This window comes from Saccostrea cucullata, unplaced genomic scaffold, assembly GCF_032062105.1.
Source record: "Saccostrea cucullata isolate Sc308-1 unplaced genomic scaffold, CSIRO_AGI_Scuc_v1 ctg854, whole genome shotgun sequence".
In the NCBI taxonomy this organism is placed as follows: domain Eukaryota; kingdom Metazoa; phylum Mollusca; class Bivalvia; order Ostreida; family Ostreidae; genus Saccostrea; species Saccostrea cuccullata.
The window spans coordinates 110,123-123,712 of NW_026934639.1; the positions used below are offsets into that span (position 1 = coordinate 110,123).

Sequence of the window (13,590 nt, forward strand, 5' to 3'; positions counted from 1 at the left end):
GATATTCATGAAAATCAAAGGACCCCACCTTTAAAACACAGCTTCGCGTGTTCTTTTTTTGCAATTATTTGAAATTTTTAAACATTGGAGCATATACTACAGACGTAAGAGAACAATGTAATTTACTTCTTAAGCTTTTTAATGAAAGTTTAAAATTTGACGAGAAACCGGGGACCACAGATAATGGCTTATTGAGACTTCTTCTTTTGTGCAAAGCATACCCCAGGAAGGGGGATGGAGTGTCAAGTGTGTCTCTGTCCCTGTCAGTATAATTTCAAAGCAGTTAGTAAGGTTTGGGTCAATTTTAAATCCTCTTTAGCAGAACCATTGGGCTAAAAACAATACTAATGTGAAAGCTTTATCACTAAGTGTAGAGATGTTTTTGAAGATTATGTACCCCTAATGTACTGATAGTGTTACATTAGAAGTCTTAAATTTGCAAGGAATAGGTGTAAAATCTTTTTAAAATCTCCTTCTTAACAACCAGAAACTAACATACTGTCTAATTAATATGCAACATCGTTTTGTGTGTTGAATGATGATTCCATTTTGATAAAATTATGGCGGATAGGGGGGTAGGATGAAAATGCAGTTAGACATAGAAGAAACAAAAAAGAGTTGACAGAATTTAGTTTTTCTTCCATTTTATTTATCAATACATATTTCTGAATAAGAAATATAATTCTACTTCTTGGTTGGGTTTGATCAACATAAAGGGCTATCTTACTGTAGTCAAGAAAAACTTGTTTTATACGGCAAAGAAATGCCTTTATCTAATTGCAGAATGAATAAAAAGGACAGAGGCAGATTTGAAGGAGATGCATGAAATGAGGAATATTTCAAAGATTGCCTGAGCATAACCACTGCTACTGGATAAACATATGGCAATATAAAAGAGCAGGGTCAATGGAGGTATCATACAGTATAGGCCATGAGAGACCCTGAAGAAGAAAGAATGGAAGTGATACAAAAATAAAACCATTTTGACATTTATTGAAACATAGGATCAAAGCCTTACATGTAAAATTTGGGCATGTAATGACTTTTCTCTTGCTCTAAGACTTATAACAGTGATGATTTGATATAACATCTTTATCCCGATTTGTCGAAAAGATTTGGACATAGTTCATAAATTATTTTAAAGTTTTGATACAAAGAATTCATTCATTGTACTTGTAACTGAGTTTTCTGGTGCAAAACTGTTTAATCGGCTTCAAAAATAAATTTGTGATTTCCAAACCAGATTAATGAGATACATGTAATATCTTTTAACATCGGTGACTTTTAAATCCATTCTTTTACATCTCAGAAGTATTTTCATTATTACAGGGAAAATATGCATTGTACATGTATCTGTAATAAACAGGATTATAGAAATTTTCCATATAATACAACACAATCTTAGCAACTGAAGGCAAATATTTTATCAAGGGTGTGATCTATTTATCAATATGGTTTTCAGCATCTTGCTCTACCTGTAATGACTTGCTCCAAGTTCCAATATTTAAATTTAAATTTTGCAAACATAGTTATAAAATTCTTTAAAAGCCAAATAGTTTAGGCACAAAATGCTTATATATTCCCTATCATTTGTAAAGTGTACACTGAATGAGATGTGGAATGTTAGAATTAAAGTATTAAATATGTTTTGGACTTATGTATGCTTATGCAGATAAATTTGAATTCAACTAGGGAAGGTAAATGTCATAATTATTGGGTTTGCAGTCTAATGCAAGAGTATACATATCCAAGACAAATTTGACAATTTTAATGAAGGGTATGAGTAACCCAAGAAGAATTGGACAAGTAAACATTACCTGTTGGGTTTTTTATTCTAATGTTGGGATGTAATATCCAATAGGAGTTGAACCAATGTCCAATACCTATTGGGTTTTCTTTCTGATGAAAAAAAAAATTTGAGTAACCCAAGAAGAATGTCCAATACCTTTTAATTTATATACTATTGAAGGGATGAAGATATCCAAGAAGAATTGGACAGGTGTCCATTACATGTTGGGTAGTATTCTTATGAGGAGATTCTCAAGAAACCCAAGAATTAGACAAGTGTCCATTGCCTGTTGGGTGGGATGTAGATATCCAAGAGGAGTTGGACGGATGTCCATTACCTGTTGGGTGTTATTCTGATGAAACAATACAAGAAACCCAAGAAGAATTGGACAAGTGTCCATTACCTGTTGGGTGAGATGTAGATATCCAAGAGGAGCTGGACATGTGTCCATTACTTGTTGGGTGGTATTCTTATGAAACAATTCAAGAAACCCAAGAAGAATTGGACAAGTGTCCAATACCTGTTGGGTGGGATGTAGATATCCAAGAGGAGTTGGACAGATGTCCATTACCTGTTGGGTGGTATTCTGATGAAACAATTCAAGAAACCCAAGAAGAATTGGACAAATGTCCATTACCTGTTGGGTGGTATGTAGATATCCAAGAGGAGTTGGACAGGTGTCCATTACCTGTTGGGTTGTATTTTGATGATGCAATTCAAGAAACCAAAGAATTAGACAAGTGTCCATTGCCTGTTGGGTGGGATGTAGATATCCAAGAAGAGTTGGACAGAAATCATTACCTGTTGGGTGGTATTCTTATGAAACAATTCAAGAAACCCAAGAAGAATTGGACAAATGTCCATTACCTGTTGGGTGGGATGTAGATATCCAAGAGGAGTTGGACAGGTGTCCATTACCTGTTGGGTTGTATTTTGATGAGGAGATTCATGAAACCCAAAAAGAATTGGACAAGTATCCATTGCCTGTTGGGTGGGATGTAGATATCCAAAAGGATTTGGACAGATGTTCATTACCTGTTGGGTGGTATTCTGATGAAGCAATTCAAGAAACCCAAGAAGAATTGGACAAGTGTCCATTACCTGTTGGGTGGGATGTAGATATCCAAGAGGAGTTGGACATGTGTCCATTACCTGTTGGGTTGTATTTTGATGAGGAGATTCACGAAACCCAAATAGAATTGGACAATGTACACATGTTCAATTGTTCTTGGGTAGTTTAATCCCTTCGTCAAAATACAACCCAACAGGTATTGAACACCTGTCCAATGCCTGTTGGATATCTTCATTCTGCCCAACATGTAATGGGCATTTGCTTATTATTGATTAGTCATGACTCAAAAAGGTTCCTCCTTAAATACTTATTTTTGTTATTCAAGAAAGGTTGAACAGAGTCTGAGATGTGTTGATTTGTGTTTGCACAATTCAGTTTTTTTTTTTTTTTTTTTGCACTTAGGTATTCATATATTTTAATATTAGATATTTTGAAATATATTGAAATATACAGGTGTATATCCTTATTGCTAAGAACAAATTAGTTAGGTGTTACAATAAAAGAGCTATATCACAGAAATTGACAAAAATATGGGTTCAAAACCAAAGGTTTTCAGTCTTGTCTGAATTTACCAGCAAATATTTAATATATAATAAATTTGGAATGAATAAAAAACAATAAGAAAAAACCCAATAAAATACGGACACAAGGATTAATATCCAATAAGATTTGAACAGTAACTACCCAAATAATGCTCTCTCGTGTGTACACTTTTTTTGTATCCAATAAGCAGTATCCAATAGGACTTGGACTTGATGTACCCAATATATAACCAAATGTGTGTCCGTCCGTCTGTCCGTCCGTCTGTTACGCTTTGGGGTACCCATCTCTTATCCGCAACTCCTCTCATACCACTGAATGAAATTTGATGAAACTTTCACAGAATCTTTATTACATATTGCCATTGTGCACCTCCTATTTTACTTTTTGATCCGACAGATATTTTGGGTTTCCCGGCCACAGGAAAAGATGGACTATTTCACCAGTTATAACCATATGGGAGGCGGGGGGTATCATTTAGTGAGCTCATCGCTCACAGTACCTCTAGTTTTTTCTGTATTTTTGTAGATGATCAGTGATAAAATATGAACAATAACAAGTTCCATTTTTGTTGAAGAATTTGTCTTTGATGTCAAAAGCCATTTATCTTAAAAATGGTTTGTTAAAAAATTGTGGAAAATCATATGTTTGAAGCCATTGGTATTTGAAAAGTTGCTTTTTTATACTAGTATTCAAAAAGCTCCATGGAGTCTACTTTTAGATTCAATATTTAATTTACACCACTTGTTAAACGTATTGTAGAACATAATGTTAGAATTTCTCATTTACAGTAGTTAATATTTCGAAATGTTATCGGTTTTATTTGGAATATTTTTCCACAAGTCTTTGATTGGAATTCTTTTTTTACAGAATCGATTGTGCAATCAATTCTCAGCCTTCTCTTAAAAAGGGACTGATTGACTAACGATAATCTGTCTTCTTTTTCAAGAATTGTTAGTTTATTTATAGCGCAGTGTTGCACAATATATCATTGAAATCATTGAAATGTTCCTTATACAAACAAAATTTGCAATTCATGTCAAACGTTTATACTGGGATCGGGTAAATATATCTTTAACATATTCATTCACCTGAGTTTTTGATACTTATTTTAAAATTATAAGCACTTATTTTTGAGACAGTATGGTAGATTGATAATTTCATATGATTTGCTCTCCACACAATGAATAAAAGATTATTGGTATCTTTTAATACTTGTAGCACAAAACTTATACAGATGAAAACCATGAAAATAGTCGACTGCGTGGTGCAGTGCTTTGAGCGTCTGCTCTAGAGTCGCGGATTAAGGAACTTTCGTCGCGGGTTCGAATTCACTGTGGGACTTGTAGATAAATCCTTTAGATGAGACAGAATAAACCGAGGGTCCGGTTTGCAATAGATCCTTTACTGCTCAATGGCCGTATTGCTGAGGAAAGGTCTAAAGGACAAGATAGGCTTAAACCCCCCTTTTGGCTCTTGATTTTGGGTGTACATGTCTTTCAGTATGATGCAACAATTTATCCATAAAAACCCGTTGTCACCTCTGCCACAAAAGAGTATGTGTTCTACGTTTTTGAACACATAGGGGTCACAGAGAGGTCAATAAGTAGGTCACTTTTCGAATTTTTATTTATTTTTATCAAATTTTCATCGATTTTACAGAACATTTTGCTTCGGAAAACATAAAGCACAAGCTTGCCTATCTACCAAAGTTAAATATTTTATGCCTAAGTATCACATGAAGTTTATGTGTAATGATTGATTGATTGTATACTGTTTAACGTCTCTCTCCAGAATATTTCACTGATATGGAGAAGTCACCATTGCCGGTGAAGGGCTGCAAATTTTAGACCTATGATCGGCACTTACGGCCTTTCACCAGGGAGGGATCTTTATCATGCCACACCTGCTGTGACACGGGGCCTCGTTTATACGGTCTCATCCGAAGGACCGCCCCATTTAGTCGCCTTTTACGACAAGCAAGGGGGTACTGAGGACCTATTCTAACCCGGATCCCCACGGGACTATGTGTAATGAAGGATATGGAGATAACGAACGGTATTAAAGTCCATAAAACAATACAAAATAAGAGCAGAGCAAACACGGACCTCTATACCTCTAAAACATTAGAGGTGGATCAGGTGCATGGAGCAGTGAGCATTCCTTGCTGACTGGTCACACCTGCCGTGTGCTCCTTGTCATGGTGGGGAAATAACGGAAAAATCCGTCGTCAATTCAGTGTTTAAACAATGGACTAAGAATTAGTATGAAAAACGTCAGTCATCATTTGACTCAATGATAAATTGTATTTGCTGACTAGGTCATTGTATCGACCAAAGAACTTACAAAATGATGACTTTAAACGAGACTGCTGATATTCTTGTTAGATTACCATTAACGTCTTTTTCAAGTAAAATATCCAAGTATGAAACAGATGTGTCAGACTCTAGTATCTTTTATCTCAAGCTCACCAGGATATATCGTATCGACATAGGAATGAAAATTTCCATTGTTAAATGACAATACGTCGTTGATATATCTAAATGTTGAGTTAAAGGCCACAGCAAGTGTTTTCTTCTTTTCACGCATAGGATTTTGGACAAATTCTGCTTCATATGAATACAAAAAGAGGTGTGCTAGTACACTGTAACAGAGCGCTGTAAAAATCTCAGATTGGCAAGCGTATGCTCTATGTTTTCTGAAGAGAAAAGTATCTCAAATATGATGAAATGAAATTCCACCAGAATTAAGGACATTCGGAAAAATATTCTTCTTCTGCATCCTACTGTTTTTCCATGTAAGCTTTGAATCCAAATTATTGATGGTTTTAAAGCAAGCATCATGTTAAGGTTCCGTACTACAAACTATCACAATTTTACCAGATTTCTGATTTTTACATTAAATAAGAGCCCAGTTTTGGCCCTACCTTGTCCTTTGAAGACCTCCATCGGCGAGTGGTACATCATAAGAACTTATTGATCAACTTATTTGTTAGTAACCTGTTTCGCGATTAAAAGTAATTCTACGTTTTTGTGCATTGGGCGACATAATCATCATCTGTGGATGATAATGTTATACTGCTAAATAAATTAGGGACTTTGACGATGAAAGATAGAAATTTTCTCTTATTTGTGTGAGTGAAGAAAAAAAAATTTAAACAAGTAAAATCAAAGAATTGTTGTCCCTCGCTATTAGTGTCTAAGTGTATGACATGCCATATAGCATACTGTGTCAAATATAAACGCCCTATTATATGTCATTCAATAGTAATCACCAAAATTAATTTTTTAAAAGTAGGTCAAACATGAAGTCAAATGTCAAGGCATAAAAAGCATGCTCGAAAATGTCTTGTCACATGTAATGCACATGTCAAATATGAAAGCCATAAGGAAAGATAATATTTTTGAAAAGTAGGTAAAAGTTCATGGTCTATGGGTAAATAATCAAAGTATATACAGAAAGGTCTTGTCACATGTAATGTACATTTGTAATATAAAAGCCTAACCTTTTTTCATTCAAAAGTTTTGTCCACTTTAAAGTAATATAATTTGTTTTTAAAGTAGGTCAAATTTCAAGGTAAAGGTCATTAGGTCACGAAGTCAAAAACCATGGTATATTTAGAAAAGTCTTGTCATCGGTATAGTGTACATGTGAAATATGAAAGTCTCATCTCTTTTCATTCAAAAGTTATAACCAAGGTTAAAGTTTTTGGGACAGACTGACATACGAATGAGATATGTCTCCTCAATTTTGCAAAAGCGGGGGACCAAAAATTTAAGTTAAGAGTCGTTTTAAGTGAACAATAGAAGAAAAGTGAATGATTATCCTTAATTGCAAACAAAGGAGAGTTCAAATAATCCCCATGAGGCAGATGTTGTAAGCAGTGCTAATTGTTCCAATCAGACGAAATTCTTCAATAATTTAGATGACATATCAAACATTGACTTTTCCCACGATATTAACTCCTGATGAGAATGTCAATTTAACATTAATCTAATTAATCATCGTTTGATGCAGGTTTTAAGTCTTGTTAAAAGCAAACATTAGGTTAGTAGGCGTCATTAGAGAACAAATATCTGATGACTGTATCATTGTCTTTTTACCATTACTTTTCTTAAGGACTTTCCATGAAATAGTTACTAAGGTAATATGTTCATTGGTCATACTAAGCAATCGGAATTCTATTAATTTTATTTGTGTATAAAAGATACTTATAATTTTCAGGTTTCATGTAAATCCCCAAAAAATATTGTAATTCAAGGTCACAAATATATCTCAGATTTAAATCGAAGATATGTACACACATGATAATCTCTCATGGTTTATATACTATCAAAAATTAATTGTAAAGAATAATGTTTGAGCACTTTAAAATAAATTGCATCACAGATTGTTGTTTATCTGAAGAAAATTCAAGATGATAAGTTGAAAAAATGTGAAAAAAAAATTAAAAGTACAGCTAAGACATTAATTGTAACACGGTGCACACATACGCACGCTCTCTAAAATTTACTTCCTTTATATAAATCTGCAAAGTCAATGGCTGCACTAGAATATTTTTTTAAAATTTTTTGTGATATCTTAAAATTATACATTTCAATAATTAAATGAAGAGTCGCAACCTGAAAAAAAAGCTGTGTTAATACACTAATGGTAAACGACCATTGTTACACAATGCACGTCTTACTCTTTCATTTTGTCTTTAGACTGAGAGCCACCAGTTCTTCTGAATTTGACAGGTTTGATGATATCCAGATAACACAACAAAATATTTTCGCTTCTCCATGTACTTCTTATTGGGTTTATCTTAATTAGATCCACTTTTGGGAATGGAAATACCGGAATATATTGTTTAATAGGAATTCTATTGAACTCTCAAGCATAGGGTTTATTTCTATAACTATTGATACAGTAAGTGTTTTTGTTTATGTTAGACATTTGGGTATTTTTAATTAAAATATATTTGAAATTGCTAACCGAATATGTTTTCAACATAGGAATTGAATTGATGGGACAAATTACAATTATTTATATTTTTGAAAACATAATTTTTACATATATAAGCAATTAAAGTATACAATTAAAATAGGTGGTCGATATTTAACCTGGCTATTGAATTCTTTTTAATATTTTCAAAAAGTTGTTCCAAATTAACGAAAGATCAAAGAGTTGTTACTCCAACTTTACAACATTCAGAGTTCAATTAGCTTTATTGTGAATCGAATAAGTATTTTTGTTGAAAACGTTCACAGCGATTCCAATACCTACAACACAATACAATAATCAATTCAAAAAAACCATAATAAAAAGCAAAGAACCAGGTTCTCAAAAAATGCATATATGCTTTTATTTGAGAGCATTTACTTTATAATTAACAATTTCAAAAAGCAATTTTTATCAAAATATAACCGTCTGTACAAACATTGGTAAAATAAAATTCTATCACACATTATTGATTGCATCAGCAATGATGCAGAAAGAATTTCACTAGGTTATCACTTATCATCATTATTGCAACATGCCGAGATTTATTGACTGTATCATCACAATGTGTAATTTATAAATAATAATGTTAAATTAACTTTTAATATAAAGAAAAATATGACTACAAAGAGATGCTGGTTTTTCTTAATAATGACTTTTTCCATAAAATAGAAATACAGTAAAGCTTGTCAAATCCGGATTTCAATGGTTACCAAAAAAAAAAAACAAAAAAGAAAAAAAAAAACTGGATAAGAAAATATTCCAGATAAAAAACAAAAACATGTTAATTAATGAAATTTACTGAAAGGGGGTTCAATTTTAGATCTTATTACACAAGATTTCGGAATACGAAACATCCTGATTAGATAAGTTTCACTGTATTCTACAAATATAGAAATAATGACAAGAAAAGGTCTCATTTTTATGCAGAAATTAAGCCTATTTTAAATCCATTATATGTTTGACTTCTTGCATGTCTACAAAGCAGATCAAGCAATCAACTGGCATCACAAATTTTGAAAATTGTTTGACAAAAATAACCAAAATTAAACGTTTTGTCGAATTTGTTAAAATACATCATTAACTTATTTATCCTATATAGTGAATTGTTGACTCAAATTAAAAAAGTAATCAATTTTGTTCACATTAACCTAAACATTCTTTCTTTATTGTAACTTGAAGAAATGCTTATAATTCTCAAGATCTTAGCCAAAATGCTAATAGATTAAAATGATCTTGTTCCCTTTTTACTTTAAAAATTCTGCATTTTTTTCTTTTTTCATAAATCTTTTTTCGTTGTTATAAAATACTTCACAGAATGTCGTCACTATTTGCTGACAGCTGTTCTCTTTCCAAGTCATCGTTCCTCACGCTCCTTTTCCCGATCCTCATAAAGGAGCTCTGTTGAATCCTTCCATTTCTATAAAATGGATCACTAACCAGAGACTGTAGAAAATGTTGACGACCGATTCTCATGAAGGCTGAGGCAGGCACCTTGCCTATCCTAATGTATCCTCGCTTGTTTTCTTGTGGAAACATTTGTTCGTATGCTGAAACATCGTCACCGGAACTTCTCTTTGTAATTCTACCGTGGGCTCGTTTCCCAATTCTAAAGAATCGCCCCGCTCTCTTTTCTTTGTTCTGTTGATCAGGGTTTTGGGTTGAAGACATTGAAGAGATCTGGCTTTCTGAGCTTTCCTCCTCGTTTTTATCGGGATGACTCTTTCCTATACGAAAAAATCTGCCTGCTCTTTTTGAATCCTCGGAACAACTTTTTCCAATTCGAAAAAATCCACTTGCTCTCTTGTCGTTTGCTTGTCCCTGAACACTTTTTCCAATGCGGAAAAACCCACTCGCTTTCTTGTTCATACCTGTTGGATGATCTTTCCCGATCCGGAAAAATCCACTTGCTTTCTTTTCGCCGTCCGTAGGAACAGCTTTACCAATTCGAAAAAATCCTTTGCTTTTACCAATTCTGAAAAATCCCTGTGCTCTTTTGTCATTTACTTTACTTCTACCAATTCTAAAAAATCCAGAAGCTCGTTTTTCATCAATATCGTTTGAGCTTTTTCCTATTCGAAAAAAGCCTCTGGCTCGTTTATCCATGACCTCATCAGGTGTCCTACCAATACGAAAAAATCCGCTTGCTTTTTTGTCTTTTGTATTCTGGTTCTGAGATAACCTTCCAATTCGAAAAAACCCGCTTGCTTTTTTGTGCTTTGTGTCCTGATCTAAAGATTTTCCTATTCTAAAGAAATTTCTTTTTTCTCCGAAATTCCCATTACTTTTTCCGATTCTAAAGAACCCCGAAGCTCTTTTTTCCTCCTCAGTTGGATTGTTGTCATCTTTCGGTGATTCTATTTCAACGGGAACATAAAATCGTGCCCCTGACTCACTCTTTGCAAAGGGGATTAAGCTAATATCTATAGGAACGTATTCACCAACTTCTACTTCATTATCGTCTTCCAATTTATAGTCTTCCTTCGGTTTTTCATCACTCTTTTCCTCTGTTGAGGTACTCTTACCTATACGGAAAAAACCACTGCTTCTTTTATCTGAGGCCTTTATTGAATATGTTGGGTTTTCTCCTTGAATTTTTGTGGCACTTTCAACAGTTTTGACTGGATGAAGAATGGTCTTTTGGTCAATGTCGGCCTTTATGTTGTGAAGATAAAATAATCCTATAATAATTATTTGACCTGGCCGTAGCATGTTTATATCCTGAAACTGAAATAAAACAGAATTGAAAGAGTAGGTTCGCCCATTAAGTATTCTCAAGGACATTATTAAGAGAAATTAATTATTTTATGACATTTAAATAAATTTATTTTTATAATATTTTTTTGGTTTCTTAACTACTAGTGTCAACTCGAGAATATTTTCAACGTGTGTAATTGGACGATAGACAGACTGCCAAAAAGAAATACAGAAATCTGAGTTTTAAGAGACACTATTGTATTCTATCAGATGAGGCCAAAGTAACCAGATATTTGATAAAAAATTGTACAGATTCACTAGTGATAGAATATCCAGATATATATCATTTGAAGGATGACTGAATGTGTAATGTTTTATGTTCGGTATCATTTCAGATTGAGGGACGACTGCGGAGATTCCGAAGCATCCACACATTACGGAGTATTGTTTATGGATTGGTGCTGTTCAGACGGTAATCGGGCGTAGAAGCCGTGTGTTATTATGTGCTACCTTTCCGGTATAACATGTCGCCCCGGAAGCGTTTGTCTAATACCCGATCTTCCAATAATTGTAGACGAGAGTGGGAATAGTAACACGAAGTATGGAAAAAGATCTTACTTTCACCAGGCTAGAATGATATCGGAACACTCTCTTGGGTAGATTAAAGGGTTGGATTCCACAAATTCATCCGGGTTATTTTAATTGTTTATAAGGTGAAAAATTCAGGTATTAAGTGGATCAATAGAACATTAATCTGTGGTGATGATATCTCTGTTCAGTGAGGCTATAGAACGCAGAGGTATTAAAATACAAAAACTATACCATTGATGGTTTTACATATTACGCTGTATCAATGACAACGAAGGAATTCTAAAAATACCGTTTTTCTAGGGATATAATTTGCCTATTTTAATTCTGGTAATTTAGGGTTAATAACTATAAATAACACCCCCCTCAAAAAAGACCCTTTCGTCATTGCGCGATACTGACAAAAAAAAAACTAATTTCTGTTAAATACTTGTTGAAATTATTGAAAGAAAACATCTCTTTAAAAAAATACAATGCGTGTACATGATACGAAATACTTCTTTTGGAATATGAAGCAAATGTATTGAATTTACCAACTGCATAAAATCATTACAATTTGTAACTGATCAATTCCTTTGAAACTTGCTTTGCATTTTATTTCTCATAAACTGTTTTTCATTTTTTTTTTTTTTTAAATCTTTCTTTGTGCTTAAACAATGTCAAGTTGCATATTATTCAATAAATATCTGCAAAACAAGCACCTTTGTTTCTTATAATTTATCTATCAAAAAGTGGCAATTGCTTTTTAAAATCATACTTCAAAGGCAAAGTTCTTGCAATAACATTGCTTTAAGTCCAATTAAAACTTAGACAAAATGTTTAAAACTGGCACTCCAAGGTAAAGATTGGTTTTTAAGTATGTCAACAATTACATACTGTTAAATGCACAAAAAATGCATGCATGTCCTCGGTGTTACACTACAAAGATCTTACACAAACATTTTTTTTTGGAAACCTTTATTACCAATATTAAAGCCAGCTTGAACTATTTCATGGTTGATTCTAAAATGGATAATCGTCAAACGAATTCTCTATTTGATTTAACAATATATCATTTGTTTCAGCGTTGATACAGCAATTGTAATTGCAATCCTTTGACATCCATTAGATTTTCCTACGTATTTAATAAAAATCAAAGAGAATCAACCAAATAAAAACTTTATTTGAATCATTATAGAGAATTTATTTGAATTATGAGAGACAAAAAATATCATCTCTGGTGTATAAATTTTGTTTTAGTTAAATTTTATTCAAAGACAATATATATATATATATATATATATATATATACTTAAAAAATAATATCAATACCTATTTGTCTTTGAATTTCTCGAGAACTTGTATGCTTGATTGAAAGAAAATTACAATGTATTTCAAGAAAAACTGTAAATAACATCAGGAGATTTAAATATACTTACATATTTTAAAGTCTTTAAATTTGTCCTAAGATGTAGTCTCTTTTTGTTGGTCTATCGTGCCTTCCCCGTTTCTCGGATTCAAATGAAAATTTAAGGATATATGTTCCGGTGATAAATCGTGTTGATCACGGCCCTTTGACGTCGGCAGGTATCAGCCTCGAATTAATGCGCCGTGATCGGATTTGGTCCAGCAACTGAACCACAAGCAAAACGCTACAGAGCATTGATGACATCGATCTATTCAATTAAAGGTGTTGCTCACATAGACACTAGGCTTCTTGGGGTTTAATTTGTTATTAATTAAGGAAGGGGTGTTTATGGTACTTACCAAACTCTCTCCAACTGAAGATGACTTCATGTTTGTAAACTGTATTCACTTAGTACATAGTTGATCAAAAAGTAATACACTAAGTCCTGCTTTCAATCTTTAATAATCGAATATTATATATATAAAAAAAATAATATCTAGTTATCCTATATATTTTGATTTTGAACTTTATAAA

General features: G+C 33.0%; 2 protein-coding genes across 2 annotated transcripts in view; one reads left to right on the top strand and one right to left on the bottom strand.

Annotated features, from left to right (window-relative positions):
- The window catches only part of LOC134241091 (meiosis 1 arrest protein-like), a 39,584-nt gene extending 27,518 nt beyond the window's left edge, over nt 1-12,066 (top strand). The window contains exon 13 of the mRNA XM_062723177.1: nt 11,477-12,066. The gene's annotated coding sequence lies outside the window, so the exon portion shown is untranslated. The remainder of the gene's footprint in view (nt 1-11,476) is intronic.
- Nucleotides 8,724-13,263, bottom strand: LOC134241092 (FMRF-amide neuropeptides-like). The gene is made up of 2 exons (XM_062723179.1): nt 13,088-13,263; nt 8,724-11,111 (listed from the first exon to the last, which is right to left on the bottom strand). Exon 2 carries the CDS (start codon nt 11,094-11,096, stop codon nt 9,696-9,698), a length of 1,401 nt encoding a protein of 466 aa, XP_062579163.1. The 5' UTR covers nt 11,097-11,111; nt 13,088-13,263; the 3' UTR covers nt 8,724-9,695.
- Nucleotides 13,264-13,590: the final 327 nt, after the last annotated feature.